Source organism: Seriola aureovittata, chromosome 13 (assembly GCF_021018895.1).
Source record: "Seriola aureovittata isolate HTS-2021-v1 ecotype China chromosome 13, ASM2101889v1, whole genome shotgun sequence".
NCBI classification, from domain to species: domain Eukaryota; kingdom Metazoa; phylum Chordata; class Actinopteri; order Carangiformes; family Carangidae; genus Seriola; species Seriola aureovittata.
In genome coordinates this window covers 5089033-5108654 of record NC_079376.1, presented here as the reverse complement: position 1 = coordinate 5108654, position 19622 = coordinate 5089033, and the positions used below count along the sequence as shown (strand labels likewise).

Genomic DNA, 19622 nt, shown 5'->3' with positions numbered 1-19622 from the left:
CAGATTTAAGTGACATATGGCCACTTTTTGAGATACCTGGCATGGACCAAAGTGCAAAGGGAATTTTTTGGCCTAATAATGAAGCTAGAGGAAACCTCAGGCTGCCACCAAAGTAATTCGAAATCAATATTTAGGTCCCACTGGCAGTGAGGAAAAAATTAGAGGATTAATAATGGATTTAAAACTCACAGACAGACTAGTCCAGCAAATACATTTGTTGTCATTTATATTTGGCTGTTGTAATTTCTGCAGTTTCTTTGAATGAAGCCTTTATATTCTGAGTCCATTTACAAAATACTGTCAGCTGCATGTTGTACATAAAGTAATTGGTAAATTCTTGATATGTGAAATTTAAGTGACAATTCTAATAGTACGCATTGTCCTTAAAAAAAATAAAAAAATAAAAAAATCTGTAAATCACCCTGTCCACCCACCACCAGGACTGAGGACACAAAGAGCAGTTACGCCACAACATTCAATCTGTCCAGAATCATGAATCTTAAAATTCCTCTCTGCTCATTTGACTTTTCAAACTCAATTTCACTTCTTGCACAATTTGTTCTTTTTTTTTTCCAGCCCAGCTGCAGTGAGGCAGAGTCAACAGAGAAAGAGTCTGTCAGATGACCCTGTACGTGTTTGTGTGTATCAGAGGAACTTGGTTAAACTATATGAGGACACGCACAGAGGTCCCTCACCTCTATGAAACCTGTACAGTGTCTGCTGGTGGTTGTGCGTGAGCTGGGACAGGGAGAGGACACCGTGACCGCTGGGAGCATGTGAAAGGCAAAAAAAAAAAAAAAAACAACCAAAAGCCGCTCTGCAATAAAGTCCATCTTCACAGGTTGTATAATCCAGACTTTTTTCAAATTCAGAGAAAAGGTCAGCCAATGCAACTTCTATGGGAGGATCACCAACATCTTTAACCATGTTGATGATAAAAAACCACATCCAAACGCCTAGTGTGGTGTAACCCTGGTGTGCAGTGTTTACAAAGGCTGTTAAGTTGTCAAATGGTTTTTATCATCCTGGAAAATATTCAATATCTATAAACTTTAAACCAGTAAAATAGTAGAAAACTTAAAAGCACTGAGGAAAAGTACATCTGTGTCACAGTCACAACCCTCTAAATGAGTTATTATGTCCTGCTGATGTTTTTGAGAACAATGAATCCTGGAGGTATTAGGACTTTGTACAAAACTAAATCCTGCCTTCTTTCACTGAGTCAGACTTATTACCACTAAGTTGTGACTTTTTAAATTCAACAAGTTTCTGTAGCCCCACCTATAGCCACAATGTCATCAAGTTAATTTGGTTGCAACTGCACAAAACACTTCAAAAAATAACTTTGATATCCGTCAAAGAGAACACACATACTGTAAAAGTATATGCAAGCATTATTAAAAACCCTATTGGCAGGGTTGTGTTCTGATAGCCGGTTCCATCTTGGATCAGGTTCCTGTTTGGCTAAAAACCCTGTATCTGTAATGAAACCCTCTCCTCTCTCTCTCCTCTCTTTTTTATTAGTAAAGAGAAATGCAGTAAACATTTGATACTTCTCATGTTTAGCCAAAGCTGACAAACATCACCAGCAGCAGATTTTATCACCGTCAGCTTCTAAATCTTAAACCCGTAACATCTAAACTGACCAATACCCCCCATCTAAGCTGGTGTTTTCTGTGACATTATTTATGAAGGAACAGAAACAACACTTTGTAAAAATCACTATACAAACCAGGTGGACCGTGTTTTCATAGTTGAACAGGACCAACAGAGTCTTCACTAAAGAAATGATCAAGACACTCATGTAAATAGAATTTAAGAAAACCTCTTAGATCCTCATAATATTCTCAGACTATCAACTTCTACATGGAGACCTCACAGATTCAGAGCAAGTAGTTAAACAAAAATGTGTCTAAAACATACAGTATTTAATCAGTGTTTCATACTTCTTGTTGTAGCTCCAGTTTGTAAACATAGGATACGCTCTCAATGGTTTAAAGTTTGTCTTAAAACAATATCAACACTGAAACATGCTTTGCTGATAGTTTTGTCATTTTGGAAGAAGTCTGACTGTTGAAGCCTCATCCTAACTTAATATATTAACATATTAACTAACAGTAAACCACATAAACTTGAGCAAATGCTTTACACAAAACAAGGACTGTGGAGTTTGTCCCCCATCACTTACACTGACAGGGAAATTAGGAAGTGATCTGTTAGAGCAAAGCCTGTTCCGATCTCCATCTACTGTTGTGAACCTGTCTTCTCATTATGCTTCCATCAAAACATTATTAAACATCTCTGAGCTTCAGTTGTTCATAACTTTATTCAGTAATAATCGCTAAAAGCTGAACCTCAATAAGCAGATTCAATACTGAATGTTGCTGTCTAACCCAAACCCAAAGTATAAGATATCAAAGAAATTTAGAACTTATTTTAAGGGGCCATGTGAATAAGATATGTGTTTTGGGCTGGAAAAAAAAAAAAAAAAAAGAAAAGAAAAGAAAATCACTTTAAAAGCTGATATTCGTTGTTTTTGCTCTGTTGAGATTAATTTTATCTTGTAGGTCAGATAAGAGAAACGTGTCATTGACTCACTCAGTTAAAGATTATAGTTTCAATAACCACAACAAGGCATACAGACAAACTTATCTGTGTTATGTAAGAACCATAAACACACACACAGACATGCACACGGTACTGACTGGACAGGATAAAGCAGATTTCGTGGCTCACTGAGAAGCTAACTCATCTTTCTCAGGGGCAGTAAAGTGAAAACGCACTCACTCGAGTTGAGCAGGATCATGGCCTTCAGACAGACGTACTCTTCCCTCCGAAGCTTCAGCTCTCGAAACCGAGAGGTGGCTGCCAGTAGCATGTCGAAAATCTCCATGATGCCCTCCACGCACTGCCCCTCCTCCCTGCACAGGCAAGAAACAACACTGAGAAGACCGCACCTTGAATCACTTTGCTTATGCAAATATTACAATCACAAGTGACATGGAACATTAAAACAGAATAAAAAAGGAAACTAAAATGAACACAGCATCATAAAAATAAAAACGATAAGGATAGCGTACTGAGATGAGGAAAAGAAACCTGTCACCTGGTATCCCAACCAAATGTACTTTATGTATTAGTTTACTGTTAGTTTCATGAGCTGGAAACGCCATTACACCATTAAACGCCCAATATTTAAGAATGGTACTGCCCCCATTTCAAGTGACACTCCTCCACCTTATCAAACAGCCATGGTAACTGATCTAGAGCTAAAGTGTGCCACAGAGGTGATGCTGGTGCAGAGGAGGCTGTCCATTAACCTTGTGTCAGTTCTGTTCACATATATATATATATATATATATGTGTCAAACTCAGCGGCGTGCTGTGACATTTGCTGACAGGCGAGCAGAGCTAAGCCCATACAGTGTACATACATCCCACTGTACGTTGACAGCTAGCCTACTGCTAACTACTAACTAGCTAACTCTCGATTATGGTCGCCAGCATCACCGCTCTCTCTCGCTCTACGTACACAACCTACATACTGAGCTACTCCTGTAAGGAGCTGCGCTACTTGTGTAACAATATTCTCTCAAACTTACTGCGGATCTTGCAAAGAGATAATTCATTGTAATTTGTTCATTTACTTGCCACTGCTGACTCTTAATACGTCTGCGCATGTGTATAATACCGCAATATCACAACTGATCTCCGAACGGCAAGTTCACTTCGGCTATCGCGAGTCAACCGTTAAAGAGTCCAGGAGTGTCGTCAAATGCGCATGCGCACACATCAAAGAAGGTACGCTGTCCTCTCCAATTGACAACACCCAGAGACTTACAACAGCTCGAGGCCAAGCTAGCTTCCAGAGACAATACCCTGCTGCCACCACGAGGGGCGGTAAATTACATGATGAATGCAAACAGGAATCAGATCCTTTACGAGACAGAAGAAAGCTGCTCCGAGGTCAGATGGAAGTAGAGATATCACTTCCACTTCAGTATCGCTTTTATTGATGTCGATTTTTAGCTTTAACTAGGCAAACACTGCTGACCTTGCTTTTCCTGACGCCACCCCACTGGTAATACTGCACAAAGGACAAATACTGATGTAGTTGTACCTCTGTCAGATATTTTTATTTTTTAACTCTCTTAATTCCTCTATGTTAATGTACAGCAAGTTACTGAACCAAGGCACACACCTCCATTCAACCACTGACTTTTTTTTGTGGTATGTCTGTCTAAGTTACTGTTTTAATTGTGTTTCATTCACCAATGTTATTGTCTTGTGAGGTCTGATTGTTTGCTGTACTTGGTTATATGTTCTATGTATTTAGGGTGAATGGGAATAACATTTTTAAAAAATGTAATAATTTTGGTAACAAAACCCTACTTGTTGTTGCCTAATAATTGCACTTTGAAAAAAACTCTAGAGCTGCAGGTGTTAATTTAAAAAGGAACAGGACTAGGTTAAGATATCGTACTGCCACTGAAATCAAAACATATTAAACAATACCCAGCCCTACTGTCTGCATTGTCCTGGTAGGCAGGCGTGTTACACACTTAATAACACTGCAGCTTATTAGTTCACACACATCACTCACAAATTGAATCTAAGTGTGTTGCTGCTGCTGTTATTTTGATCGCAACAGCACATCAAAGATGCAAAATACACTCAAGAGGATCTGGATCGAACCACGATCTGTGATGTAAATTTATGCGGTGAACTGCAGATTGGGGGTGAAACAATCCCTCCTCAGATTCCTCACTTCTGCTCCCAAAACAATAATCCAAGTGTTGATTGGCTACAAAAACATTAACTATGGTCCTGTTATCTGCTAAAACCTTACACCTCCGACTTGTCAAATTCTGTTGTTGAGACACCAATAGCTTCCAACTAGGTTAATTCACACAGCGGCAACTGTTCAAAATCTTACACACTGGCTTAAAAAAAAAAAAAGAAAAAAAGGAAGGAGTGAGTAAAAAACCACAAGGCTAAATAAGTGAAATAGTGACTGTGAAAGAAGATGGTAGCAGAGAGAGAGAGTGCACGGAGATCAAGAAGGCAGAAAGCGAGAAGAGAAAATGATTCTGCTCCGTCTGTTTGAGCCTTTTGTTGAGCAACTGGATGGATTCGCATCCAGGATGTTTTCCTCAGAGGTCCAAGGAGAAAGGGCTAACACGGGTTAACAGAGACCACTCCACAGAGAAAAATAAGGCTGTGTTATGAAAACATATCAAGGTTAACCTAAGCCTATAGTGATAGTTTCCGTGGTAGTGGAGGAAGAAAGGTCAAACACTAACTCAACCCACCAGACCAGAGCGCCTAGAGGAAGACGGTCTCCAGCGTTCTCCCCTCTGTCCTCATATGAATTCGCTTATTATCGTACTCAGCTTTTGTCTTTTTCACATGAGGCTGAACTATACTGTAATCCCATCACAAGACCGAACCAACAATGAATGTCTCCTACTAACAAAAACTGTGTATCAAAGCCTGATATATCTTATTCCTCTGTACCAAAGAGCTCCATTGTTGTCCAGAAACTATTAAAACCACATTCATGAGCCACACGTTTTCACCGGGTGACCATGAACACACCAATTTATTTTCACTCACCGTCCTGCTGCCACAAATGCTTACAAAATATGGATTCATCTGCCAAAAAAAAAATAGTCCCCAAAAAATGCGCTATGTCCTCCTGTTTGAGTGACGTTTGCTAAAAACCTGCAGTGACCAGCTGAATTGGGAAGCTGCTAATCCTTCATTTAAAAAAGGAAAACACTACATTTGTGCGTCACTTTTAAAGATTTAAATCTTTCAGTAGGAACCAATAATGTGTTTGGAAATGAACACCAAGGACAGTGTGGGGAAATCAGAAACTACTGGGACATGGACACGTTGTTGGTTTGGTCTTTTCATGGACATTGGGTGACAGCAAAAAGTGATAACACCAGCTTTAAGGCCCAATAAAAACCAAATGAATTAGTTCATTTCAGTGGAATTGCCACATTCACTGAATTAACACAGATGATTTGTGTTGCATTTAACTTTAATGAACTTTTTTTATGCCTTTTTTTGACAGGACAGTGTAGAAAGACAGGAAATGGAGGGACATGTAGAGTCTACTGCTCCTCAAACACCAGAAACAACACATTTGGTTTTAATGTCCTATTACCCGCTGCTACTGCTGACAGATTACACTTAAGTTTACTCTGGTTCATCAGGAAATACAAAGTGCGGGTAAAGTGACATCCTAATTACAGCCTGTTTACCATGAACACAAAGGGTGAATGGCGGTGCCAGAAACAGCCAACCCACCGACCGTCTGGCCAAAGTTGAAGGTCAGTGTGGTGGGGAACAGCGAGTGATAAAAGACTTTTGGCAAGAAAATGAGCCGGCGGTGAAGAGGAGTCAGAGATATACACTCTCTGCAGCAAGTTTGATATCTATGCCGTTTCAAGGTCTGAGTGAACTCCCTGTTTATTGTGTGACGTCAACTCATCAGAGCGGAACAATGTGGGAAGATTACACCACAACCACCATAACCGGTGTAACTGCAAATAAATGGCAGCTGCACACGAGTCACATTCAGAAAGACGAGCTGTTCACCTTCATTCATCACTGTTGACACTTACAGAGACATAAAATGTGATGTGTTGATACTGTATGCACATCAGTCAGTCATCATGCACTGTTGATAGTGCAGATGTTACTTCCTCACCTGTTGAGTTTGAAGTCAGGGGAGAAGATGAGTTTTCCAGGATGGTCCACCGACCTCCACATCAGGCCCAACATCAGAATCTCCAGCCAGCAGCACTTCAGCAGGTGGATCTGGTCTGCTAGACTCAGCTCTAAAAAGCCTGAGGACCAAGCACACAAGAGACATACTCCTTTTTAGAATCACTTTCTTTCCAGACACTTCATATGAACGTTGTTGCTAAAGAAATATTTATACAAAAGGATGCTGATGTAGATCTACTGTGTTTGGAGCACTGTTTGTAGCGTCATGTAGTCACACTGCAAAGAAAGGTTACTACAGACAACGAGAAAAATGCACAGCTGTACTGGGAAGGCTTGACACATACTCACTTAGTAATAAAATGTACAACTAAAACTTCAGAGCGGATTTCCAGCTGCTCTCATCAGGACTCTGTGATTCTGTCTGTGGCTGAGGTGTTTCAGTAACACAGGTGAAGCTAATGAGCCACATGACACTGTCACATGACAAACACCTGACTCTCAACTCTCCCCCTTCTGATTATGCCTGAATGATTAAAGCCCACCTTTCCCCAAGTCAACAGTGCGAGGTGATAATACACCATTAATCATTTTAGAGCAATACTCAACATTAAGATAGACAGTAGATTAAACACTAAATTAAATAAAAATGCCACAATCTCAAAATGCACAACTACAGTGGTGAAGACTGAATAGCAGCTTTAGCTTTTAGCTTGACAGCGCTGTTCTCATCTGTCCATGCTTTTTTTTTTTTTTTTTTAAGGTCTTTTATAATACAGACTGCACACTCATTTTCACTTCTGTCTGAGTTGGAAAAAAAAAATCAGGGAAAATGGGAGTCTTTGTGTGATCCCTTCACATTAACACCTCTCCTGAGAAGTCACCTGCAGGGCTGAGAGGAGGAGAGAGGAGGAGAGAGGAGGAGGAGAGGAGAGGAGAGAAAGATTTGATGGAAAAGTAGGGAAAAACAGAGTGAAAACTGAAATAAAGAAAGCCACAAATTTTACAAATTTAAACACAACCAGATATTTTACAGATTGTTTTCCCTCCGTCCATCCATTCACTCTTTGTCTCATCTGTGTGTTTATTTAGCCATGACCCACGACATCTCAGACATGACCGACATGAATGATGGGTAGAAGATGTGTTTACTGTAGCCTCTGGTCTGTTTTTACCCTCAGTACTTCTTTCCTGGTTTCCACACACAGTCACTGCTTCCACTGACCTCCAGTGAACACATGGCCCTAATGTTTACCCTGACCTTAACCTTGGTTTTATTCCAAAGTGTTACCATTCTTATTTGGTTACATGTAAACGGGACTGTGATTAAAAGTTCCCAAGTCGAGTCCAATTCTATCGAGATCATATTACTGTAAAACGGGAGCTGGAGATATGGATGAAGACAGACTTGAATAATTGTCCTGTATCGTGTTTCTCCATGTTCTCATTGCATAATGGTTTGAGTATGGAGACTATAATAAATAATAATAAACAAACAATAATAAAGTTTTTTGCATTTTTCATTCACAGTCACTCATTTACAATTTTATTTTTTAATCCAACATCATGTTTGGCCTTAATTTATTTCCATATTCGAGAACCTTAAGACACAGAGGTTACAACAAAACTGTGCTCAAGAAAATAAATATCACAGTTATACTTATTACATTTCATTTTCAGGATACTTGAGTCAAGTAGATGGCCTTTCATATCAAATTGTTCTGAGGTTATATTTGGTGAAAAAAGCCTCCATTCATCACAAGGCCGGACGTGACAGTTCTGGTCTTACCTGGAATCTTTTTAGCCCAGCTGATCATGAGGACCAGTTCCTTGTCTGCCAGGTTGGTGAGGGACATCATCATGCTGGCCTCGGTGAAGGGCTTCTTCATGTCCTCCATGAGGTAGATCTCTGGAGGCTCTGCCTCCATGATGCGAGAGATGAACTCCTCTGGGCTCATGGCCGTGTGGTGTACGTGGTTCACCTGAGGGAGGGGGGCAAATGGGGCGAGAGGTGCCTCCAGGTGGAGATGCCGCTGAGCTCGAGGACCGTGCCCCACCCTCATCAATCCCCTGCCCGTTGGATCCCGAGGGTGAATTCCACCGCGGCGATGTCGAGCTCCTCGGTAGCTGCAGCGTTCACGTCTCATACCTGGAAACAGACGGACAAACAGACACAACAGAAAACAGTCTGTCACATGACCTGTGATGTCCCTGGTTTCATGTGTTCTAAACAGAAAACAAACTGTACCACAAAACACTGACAAGGAGTAGCTTTAAAACAAGAATAAAAAATCTGCACTCTTTCAGTTTAATTTTAAAACTTAGAGTTTTAGCAGCAAGGTCTATATCTCTGAACATGTCTTCTGGTCGCTGGTTTGGATGCCTTCACTAGAGCAAAGGCATTTATAAACACAAAGATCATCACTATCAACTCACTCTCAGTTTGAATTGCCTGAAGCAATAATGACTACAATGCCTGGTAGTATATATTAATGAAGGGGAGGTACCGTCCTTTACCTTTCCATTTCCTGTGCTTGAACTTTTGTGTTCCTGTGAGATAACAAAACATCAAGGACCCCTATCATAATAAAGTGAGTGCCTACCACATTTCATCATGCCCACTTCGTAGCATTTACGTAGGCGGCAGGCCTGGCAGCTTTTACGTCGGTTCTTGTCGATAGTGCACTGATTTGTGGCGGGGCAGATGTAGTCATTGTGTCCTGATAAAAAAAAAAAATGTAAGAAAGAAATTATTTTGAAGGATGGGAAGAAGGAGGAAACTGTGAATAGATATGGACAAAGAAGTTCATACCTTGGATACTCCTCTTGAAAAAGGCCTTGCAGCCCTCGCAGGACCACACGCCATAGTGGTACCCCGAGGCGTAGTCATGGCACACGGCGCAGAAGTGCATGTCGGCTTTGCCTAGTGCGGATGAACACGAGGAAGAGTTCACTCGTTCCATTCCTTCCTCTGATCTCTTCCCCAGCAGCTTGTTACAGCTGATGATGGAGCTGCGAGAAGAAACACAGACGAGGGACAACTTGACATTTGGGATTTTAGCCTGTCATTCACCTGCCATTAGTCCTTCAACAGGTGCTGTGTCTCTGAAAATGTCTCCACAACCGCATTTCAGTCAACAGGAAATTGCATCAAAACCGTTGAAACATAATGGGTATAGAAATCTCAAACATCCATGGCTGGTGTCTTTACGGCCATCAAGCTGGTAGCACAGGTAATCACTTAATATACAGTGTAATAACAGAAAAGAGATATCACTGAAAGAGTGTTGTAATGTGAGAGTTTGTGAGTGTTGCGAGTTTCTGTGGATGAGAAATCGGCTTGGACAATATCTAAAATTGAATATCTTGATAGAGGCTGGCCCAAAAAAAAAGTTTTTTAAATCAATATTACGCAAAATATAAGATATTACCTAAAACATCAGTATCTGCCAAAGCCCAATGAAAGACTGTACTAAAATTCCATTATTCCAATTTCCACTAATGTTGACATGGTATTATTTTAGCACTTGATATAGAAGAAATTCATTTACGGGCAGATGTTATTGCATCACAATGCAACTTGTGGACGCTACAAGTGATTCAAAATGAGTTTAAATCTCTTTTTTAGTTGTTATTATGTTTCGTTTATTTGATGCATGACTATTTTGTGTTGCAGTGGATAAACTCATATTATACATATTTCTTTACCTAAAGGGAGTGTGGAACATAACCGGAAGCCCAATTGCATGTTTATCCCTTTTCATTTCTGTAACCTGGTGCATTTTTTTTCAACTGTCAACATCATAAGATAATGAATGTACTATAAAGTCTTTTTATTTTGCGATAGATAATAATGTTTGGGTGTATAGGGAGGTAAACTGTTTCGGTCAAAAAAACCCAAAAAAAATAAGCAGGGTTACGTATCACTGAGAGTTCAAAAGTACAACAGGATGTTTTCAGTTTCTGAGAATTATTCCCCAAAGCTCTGTTCAGCTAAACTAGGCCAGTTGAGCTTCAGTAACACCCATTAGCACAGTAAATAACCCTCCTAGGTAACACTTCTGTACTACTTCCGTCCATGGCTCAGTGTCAGTAATCCCACCTGCCGGCGGTGATGCTGTGGGGCTTGGGCTCCAACCATGGCGCATGTGGGTTGGGTTCGTTGTAGACGAGAGGCTGAGTGCAGCGCAGAGTCAGTGAAGGCACGTTGGTGTGACTGTGGGAGGGCCAAAAGGCAGAGGGGCTGAGGGGGGGGCACGGAGATGACTGGTTGTCAGCGATGGGCTGTCTAGTGTAGCTCAGCACAGGCGGGCTGTAGAAAGTCAGAGGTCCGTGTCCGTACTCGTGGCTACTGTCTGTGTACAGAGAGGGGATGCAGACGGTGTGGTTGTCCATGCCCAGCGGGGGGCTGTACACAGTGGGCAGGAGTCCCGGGGAGCTCGGCCTCTCTGAGGTTTTACTGGAGTCCACCTCCTGGAGCTGAAGCAGTGGTAGTGGATCAGCATCCAGCCCAGGGGAGGAGGCCATGTCGGGGGGGGGGGGGGGGGGGGGTGAGGGTATTTACTGTGTGTTGAAAGTGATGATAAATATGATGTTGCAGCCAGTTCCTCTATTGCATGTTCAACTGCAGACGAGTCCTGTAGCAGAGGGAGACAAGCATTGTGTTATTGCAAATAAAGTCACGTCACAGAACACACAAACTACTGAGTTACTACTCAACGCTGATTTGGTGCTTTGAAGGTCAAAGAAACATCTTGGTTTATTTGAAAATTTACAAAGTTTTTCAAAATGTGAAAACATAAAACGAAGATGTCAGGACCTCTTATCTTCTTGCCGCCTCGTACTGCACTACGTCACTTCATCTAATTCACTTCACTGTTTGAGAATGTCAGATTCTCTTTTTCAGTAACCGTGAAGGCAAAACATTTTCTTCAGCTCCATTTGAAGAGCGTCATCAAAAAAAACTTCAGCTGTCTTAAAGAAAAGTTACAGCAGAAAATTGAGTCAAAATTTGATGAAAAAACACACAAATTAGAGTAACTGAGATATTTGTAACAATAACAAGCTGCATTATTTCTAGGAAAATTATCTATTCACCTTCTGTTAAAAACAGATAAGTCCTTTTTTAATTGTTTTGCCTTAATTTCGTCTAGACTGCACCAGACTGTCGGCCAGTGTTGAGCTGTTGTGACTCAGTGCCGTTCGTTGGGAGTTAACAGGAATTGTCAACCAGCAGTGTTGCTATAATTCAAGGACGCTCGAGAAAACCACATGAAAAACACAAGATAATGGGATTTTTATTGAGTGAATCACAGTCAAGAGGACAAAATGAAATCCTAGAGCTGCACGTGTGGATCTGAGAAAAAGGAGCTTTAACAAACTGCGCGGGAACGATTCCAGGCACATTTCTAGGAACTCAGGATAGTGTGGTGTTTGAAGCACTGCATGATGCTGATGGATCAAACACAAGCCATACAACTGCTATGTTCATTCACGCTGTGAGAAAGCAGGTACTTGTAGTAGCAACATTACGACTGTATATGGATGTAATTTCTTATAATGTTTAAACAATGTTTTTCAGTTGACTTCTCCACTCCTCAACAACTCTAGGGGGGTGAAATAAAAACCTAACCTTTATTTGCTCATTGTTTCAATGAAGTTCTGCACTAAAGCAGAAAAGTAACCAGAAAACAGTCAGTGGATATGTGTTCAGTCCTCTGTGAGTCTTTTCCAACGTCCATTCAAACTTCAAAATCCCACAGCAGCAAAACGACAAAGAACTGAATGATGGGCCTCCCCCTCCACCTCCTCCCATTGTAGCTGTGGATCATTGTGGCTTTATTTAACTTCCAACTTCATATCAAATCATTCCCTCTTAAATTTCGGTCACTGTGCAGAGCTGCTCTAACGACACCGCAGCGGTATCAATGTTTTTTAATTGCAATATTTGTTATGTTTTTGGCTGCTGATGTGAACGAAACTTGGCCACAAATGGAGCATGAATAAATATCATGGACGTGCAAACTCCACATGAGTCGACACAAGTGATTTAAAAGGTTTTGAAGAATCCAACTTAAAAATACTCGATCAAAACTCACACAAAAAAAGTGCGAGATATCCGAAATTAACACGAAATATTTTTGCATCGGGCCCATTACGTTGTGCTACCAGATGCAAAAAAAATAAATTATGCATCAAAAAAAAGGTTGCTGCTTCCTGTAATCACCAAGCAGTCACTAATGTCTTTCTGACTTTACATTGATGTCCGGACTATAACGACTCCAACAGACGTTACGTTTTTGTTGGAAATGAAAATCAGTTTGACGTCAAAGCCCAACGTTGGCTGAGTGACACTGTGACATTTAGGAGACATTGGGTTTAGCTCACGACTAAAGTATTTATAAAGTATTTACATATAAGTATTTTACATGTCAAGATGGCGTTGGGAAGACGTTGGATTACTGTCCCTTAACAACATCGCGACCTACATTCAACAATATAACATCTAACAATGTTGGTGGCCAGCTGTTTGCCCGCAGCGCAGTCTAACATCATCACATCTGATCATCGCGGTTTTTCAGCTGAAAATTAACAAAAAGGGGCTTTTAGTTTGTGAATTACTTCCCCAGTTTAGTTCCTGGGGCTCCTGAAGAGGCATTTCAGTTTTAATAGTTCACTGAAAGTGCAAGCTTCTGCCAAAAAGCAGATTTAACCTAAGCTGTGCTGCAGTATGACGTGTGGACAAATGTACCTGCTCTCTGTCACACACTGAGTTAAATGAGCCAGGTGATTGAACAGCTCAGCTACTGTGTCAAAGGTGAAGAGAACACCTTTGTATTTATTATGAACATTTGTTCCAGAGACAGAATATAAAAGCACAAAATGATTGGCCTGTGTGACCTTACAGCTCAAAAAAAATACTTTAACCAGAGGCTACAGAGGCTGTCAGCTGGTTAATCAGTGCCTGAATCCACAGTGAACCTCAGACACCACCAATCACACCAAATACACGTGGGCTGTCTGGATGTCTTTTTGGAGATGTTTGTCTTCACTTTAACATCCACTTCACTGACATCTTCATCACACAAAACATGACTACAACCTCTACTACCTTGTGTGATGTGGACCTAGAGGAAGTCATGACAGCAGTTTGAAAGATGAGATACTGATACTGAAGTTCATCGCTGTTGTGAATTGATGACAGATTGACAGGAGACGCCACGGCAAACAGCTGGAAGGTCAATCATTTCAACAATCGATGCGCATATCAGACAGGTCAGGTCAAAGTGGCCTTGTTCAAAACAATGCACCCTTCCCTGTTCACTGTGTGTACCATCACTGCTGTGTCCCAATTTACAGAATCGACCCTTCAAAGTCGTCACAGGTGCGGTACATTTTCCATTAACCTGTTAAAGTATTTGTCACTTGTCCATCATGCGCTGATGTTTACCTGATGCAACACCTTGTACTGTAAACTCAGGTATCATGCAACACCAGTTTCTATTTTGAGGTTGCTAGTGATGAACTTGTGACTTTACAAGTTGACCAGCAACACCCGAACGCACCACTAGTTTTGTTCTCAGTGAGCTACACCTTAGCTGTGTCCTTTGACAGATCAAACCAGTGAGTCTGGTTCGCAGGATTTGGATAAGTTTGATAAACCCAGTGTAGATGACCTGAGAAAAGACTTGCACTTAGACTTATGGACACGGGATGAACACGACTCTGATGGGGCGATAATGCTGCTAAATAGGCAACTGTTTCCTACACAAAAGCCGTATAACTTTATAAAGCATGTGTCAGCTTGTTGTGGAGTTCTTCTGCCCCCTAGTGGCCCAAAAAAATCTAGCTTCATATTACCGCTCGATAAACTTCCAATCCTAGAGTCAATAAAAGCTCCCCTCTAGACACGTTTTAAAGTGTGTAAAAATACTATGATTAATATATTGTTTAACATGGTTTTCCTACATGAAAAGTAAAAAAATAAAAAAATAAAAAATTCAGAAATGAGGCCTTAACGCATCCACTTCCTCACCAAGAAATTCTGGATCAGGCCATGTGCCCCGCCCCACCACCGTCTGCTCGTTCCAGTTTGACAGGTGACAGAGCAGAGAGCATCAAGATGGTCAAAGGAGGAAACACCAGAGAGACTCAGCCACATGTTTGAGCCTCTGTCAGACCCCGACTCAGGTGAGGAGCCGGAGGTTTCGTTTGCCCCACCACACCCCATCCCATAAGGTTGACAGGATTACTTCCTTAGGTTTGTGATGTTTTTTTGTTTGTTTGTTTTTTAAGACTGTCCTATATTTCAATAACCTCAGGAAGATGAATGTCTTAGAACTTTATACAGTATTAGTATATAGTATTTGTTTGCGTTAAGGATTAGGGTTTGGGTTAAACCTGTGGGTTGTAGCCTCCTGGTGGGCGCGCGAAGGTATTGCACGTGGGCCGACAAATCATTTGCAACAGTAACAATACAATGAAAAATGTAATTACAAAAAATAAAAATATGACTAATATTTTTAAATGTTTTAAAATGAAATGATCTTACATTAAAAATGTTTAAAAACTTCTTCTATTGTTTTTTTTTTTTTCTTCCTGCTGTTAAGACGTTCCTGTCACTCGGATGAGCCAATAACAGGAACTGTTGTGTTGTCACCAGCTGAACCGCTTTGCCACTGGGCCACATTGTATACTTGTTTGACATCTCAGTCTCATCCATAGCAAAAACTGAGTATCAAAATGGATAGCTGATTAGCAGAAAGAATTAAAAAAGGAGAGAGAGTCAAAAGAAAGACGGCGACTCAACAAGTGATCTCCCTTTGCTGCTTTCAAGAATGTATTATTTGGCCTCCATATTGTTCTGTGGTTGGATGTGGGCATCCAACTTTTCTGAGATTTTCAAGTAGGCCATGAGTTGGAAAAGGTTGGGAACCACGGGTTCGAATTAAGTTATATAGTTAATTAAGCTAAACAGAATTTTGCACTTCAGATTTGATGTTTTAAATGGATTTGGCATCAAATCCGGTCGAGCGCTAAAGACTTTCTACTCAGCGAACTAGCGTAACACCACAAACACCACAAATCAGGCAAGAATATTTTGTTGCTACTCATAAGGTTTAGATTAATCTGCGGTAGTGAGTGACTGGGGATAAGGACGCCACATACATCCACTTATATGCAAAATGAAAATGTTACTGTGTCCAGGCAAGTCAAACTGTGAGGGCTAAACACAACCAAGTCAAGGTTTATAAAACAAACAGCTACACAGCAGCAGAGGTGGCTGTTACACGGAAAATTCGGGAAATTCGACTGTCACGAAGAATTAACACAAGATGCACAATACTAGAAATAACTGTAGTAAATCTAACTGCCTACATTCTGGTTGACATTTCACACATGATTATTTTCTCAAACATGCCAGAATTAAACACTGACAGGCTGAATTTACTTTATTAATCACAGACTTTTGACACCGCGGCTTGGCAAAAAAAAGCCTGACATTAAACATTCTCCAAACCACAGGCTAAAAAAGACTCCACAAAGCATAAAAAAAAAAAACACCAGAAAGATTAAAGCACTCACTCACTTCTTCAGGCTGTGTGGCTCAGCTGTTAAACTTTTACCCGTTGACCATGCAGAGAGCTGTTTTGTCAGAATGTCTGTGCCGACGTTTGAGCTTTGGACAGACTGGTGCTCATGGCAGCCTTCCATGGTAAACCACCAGGCAGGCAACAAGGGGTCAAAGGACACTGTCTTAATGCTACTCTGTCATTTATTCCACTTCTTCATTCACGTTACCAGTAACCAGGTCTGTGCAGCTGCCAGGCCTGAAGGACTGTTGAGATTAGGGTTTTTCTGCTTTCTTGCTTTTCTCTTCTTTTACATTTCTAAACTGCTTCCCCATCAACAAAAACTCCCAAAAAACAAACAAATTCTTCAGATAACATGGAAGTATAAAGTTGAAAATACATTCAAACTATGACTGTTTCTTGAAGATAACAACTGAGGAAAACTTTTCATCCACTGCAACAAAGTTAAAATGATAGCTATCACCTAGATTTTATCAAAGACTGTATGACCATTAAAACTGTAAATTCCTTTCATTCAAATTTCTGTGCGTCATATTTAGACCTGAATAATTTGTATTATTCTGTTTAGCTAGCAAACAAACAGAAGACTAAAATAGACTTAAATATTAGACTTAAATATTAAATATATTAAGGGGTCATACTCACTGTGTCCCTTCATTCCCTGTTTGCTGCCTTCACTGTCAGATATCCAATAATAACAAAAAACACCCAAAACAGAATTAAAACAGTTGTTTGTATTTTGTAGTTACAGGACGTGTTGAGTAGATGTCTTGAAGGTCCCATATTTTACACCCTTTTCTTGTGTTTTATTTTAAGTGTTGATCCATAAGACAAAAAATAACAATAACAATAACAAAAACCATGTAGTTTGAGGTGGGTGACTGCATCGTGACATCACAAAGTTACAGAAGTTCTGACAGCTCGTTTTAAGGCTTAGTTTCTGAATACAGGCTGTGTGCCTTTCTCTGTGGACTGAGCGCTTTGATGCTTTCTCAGTATTAATAATGAAACCTAGACTTGATCTATAACCAAAAAAAGACATGGAAATCTACCTTTATACAATATGGGACCTTTAAGGTTAATTCATATGGTAAATGGACTTGCACTTATATAGTGCTTTTTTCTAGTCTTACTGACCACTCAAAGCACTTTAAAATACTTGCCACATTCACCCATTCACTCACATTCATACATCACAGTCATACACTGATGGAACAGCCATCAGGGGCAATGTGGGATTCAGTATCTTGCCCAAGGATACTCCGACTTGCGGCCTGGAGGAGCCAGGGATTGAACCACTGACCTTCTAATTATAATAATTATAATTATATTCTATTACAAAGCATTAAATAAAACCAATATCATAGATTTTTTTCAGTACTGTTACCTGTGAGTTCTTTCTCATAGCCTGCCTTTGAGATAAATAATAGTTTTGTATCTTAAATGAAAATGGCCCAACAGCCATCAGGATTTTACTTTTTAGCTTATGATAAAACCTCTCTATGTGATCTCTCTATGTACAGTACTATGTACAGTTGACCACTGGGACAAACTGACTGACTGTCTCCACCACACTGTTTCCACTCACTCTCAATGTTCACTAACAGTTTTTATTCTGTTGCTTTGACCTGCTCGATAACTGTGGACACCGTTTTTTATTTACAGTAGATGCATGAAAAAATTAACAGAGTAAATCATTACCTGCATTTTTCATATGATTAGAGTCTGTCTTGCTACTCTGCTGACTGATATGAAACAGTTGAGCAGCTTCTATGGAATGAAGCAGAAGAAGAACTGTGCAAGAAAAACACCTCAGCCTCAGAAACACAGTTGATTAAATGCCAAAACCAGAGTCATTTTCTGCTCTTTTGAATAAACACGACTGTATCAAGGTTAACTAAACTAACCAAGCCCTGCATGTTATACAGCAGCAACACACAGCATGACAGGTCAAAGGTCTGTGCGTCACCTAGACGCATTGTTGAGGGAGAACACACTGTAAAAAAATAATCTAGAAAGTCAAATCATCTGATTGAGTGTTCAAATCTAATTTCAAGTTAAAAGTCTGTCAGAGTGAGACGATTTAACTTCATATAATCAAATACAGTGCATCACTTATTTGTGATTTGAGCGATGAACTGATTGCATCATTAAATTATCATTTTTTGCAGTGCAGTAATGATCTGAAGAAGCCGCCGGCAGAAGTCGGTGAAGACCCATCAGATTAAATACCATCCACAACTGTAATATACAGAACATGTGTGGGATCCTTCCTATATTCACAGTATGATAATGTAAACCGACCAATCAAAGCTGCCGATATGAGTCGCCTGGTTTAAATGATGAAAACAGGAGTCAGGGATCTGACTCATATCTGTGCTCATAATTACAATATTTAATTTAATTTTTTGAAATATATTATCTGCACAAATCAAGCTCCATCATTTGCAAGTGACCTGTAAAGGATCTGGCATTTTGAAAAGGCATTTAATTTGTAACGATTATTTTCATTATTGACTTAACTGAAATTTTCCCAAATAATCAATTTGAAGTGTATAGTCTATAAATAACAGGATAGTGAAAAACACCCCCTCACAATTTCCCAAAGCCAAAGTTGACATCTTTAATGTTTGTTTTGTCAGACCAACAGTCAGAGAATAAAGACAGATATTGGTCTCTGGATCTAAGAAGACTAAGAAAACCAATATTCACATTTCATTAAAACCAGTTAATGTTTAAAATGACTTCTTATGATTAATCAGTTATCGGTTTTGTCTTTTACTAATCATTTACTTTATTAATAATTTGTTTCACCTCTAAACAGGCTTTTATAGACATGCTTTAAAGACTGATCATGATCAATCTGTGGTCACAGGATGGCCATCAAGTTACTATGACCTTTGACCTCTTTAGTTGGTAGCAACAGGTTGCTCACAATCTTAGAAATTTGGAGCATTAAATTAAAGTTAACTTTTTCTGGATAAGACCACTGGCTGAAAAGTCTCTATTGAAAAATATGCTGGATGTTGTCTATTGATGTTTGAGCTACTGCAGAACACAAGTATCTTATTCAGTTATTTATACTAGAAATTGGACATGAATTTATACATTAATAAACATGAAATTCAACATCTAGTTCAACACTGGTGAAATAAATTGGTGCTGCATTGTGATTCATGAATGAAAACCTGCAGAATCCAGTCCGAGAGAAAATCCACCTGAGACCCTTTTCACACTGGAAAAATGTGTTTTTTCTCACAACAAAGGGATCTCTCTCTGCTTCTGACCACA

The 19622-nt window shown here is 40.0% G+C and overlaps 1 protein-coding gene across 1 annotated transcript in view; it reads right to left on the bottom strand.

The window, feature by feature from the left end:
- Window positions 1-19622, bottom strand: part of esr2b (estrogen receptor 2b) — a 29155-nt gene that overhangs the window by 2554 nt on the left and 6979 nt on the right. The window contains exons 2-7 of the mRNA XM_056394324.1: window positions 10841-11375; window positions 9551-9750; window positions 9342-9458; window positions 8528-8887; window positions 6722-6860; window positions 2788-2921 (exon numbers count right to left, since the gene is read on the bottom strand). Of these exons, the coding sequence (XP_056250299.1) occupies window positions 2788-2921; window positions 6722-6860; window positions 8528-8887; window positions 9342-9458; window positions 9551-9750; window positions 10841-11265 (1375 nt within the window). The 5' untranslated portion in view covers window positions 11266-11375. The remainder of the gene's footprint in view (window positions 1-2787; window positions 2922-6721; window positions 6861-8527; window positions 8888-9341; window positions 9459-9550; window positions 9751-10840; window positions 11376-19622) is intronic.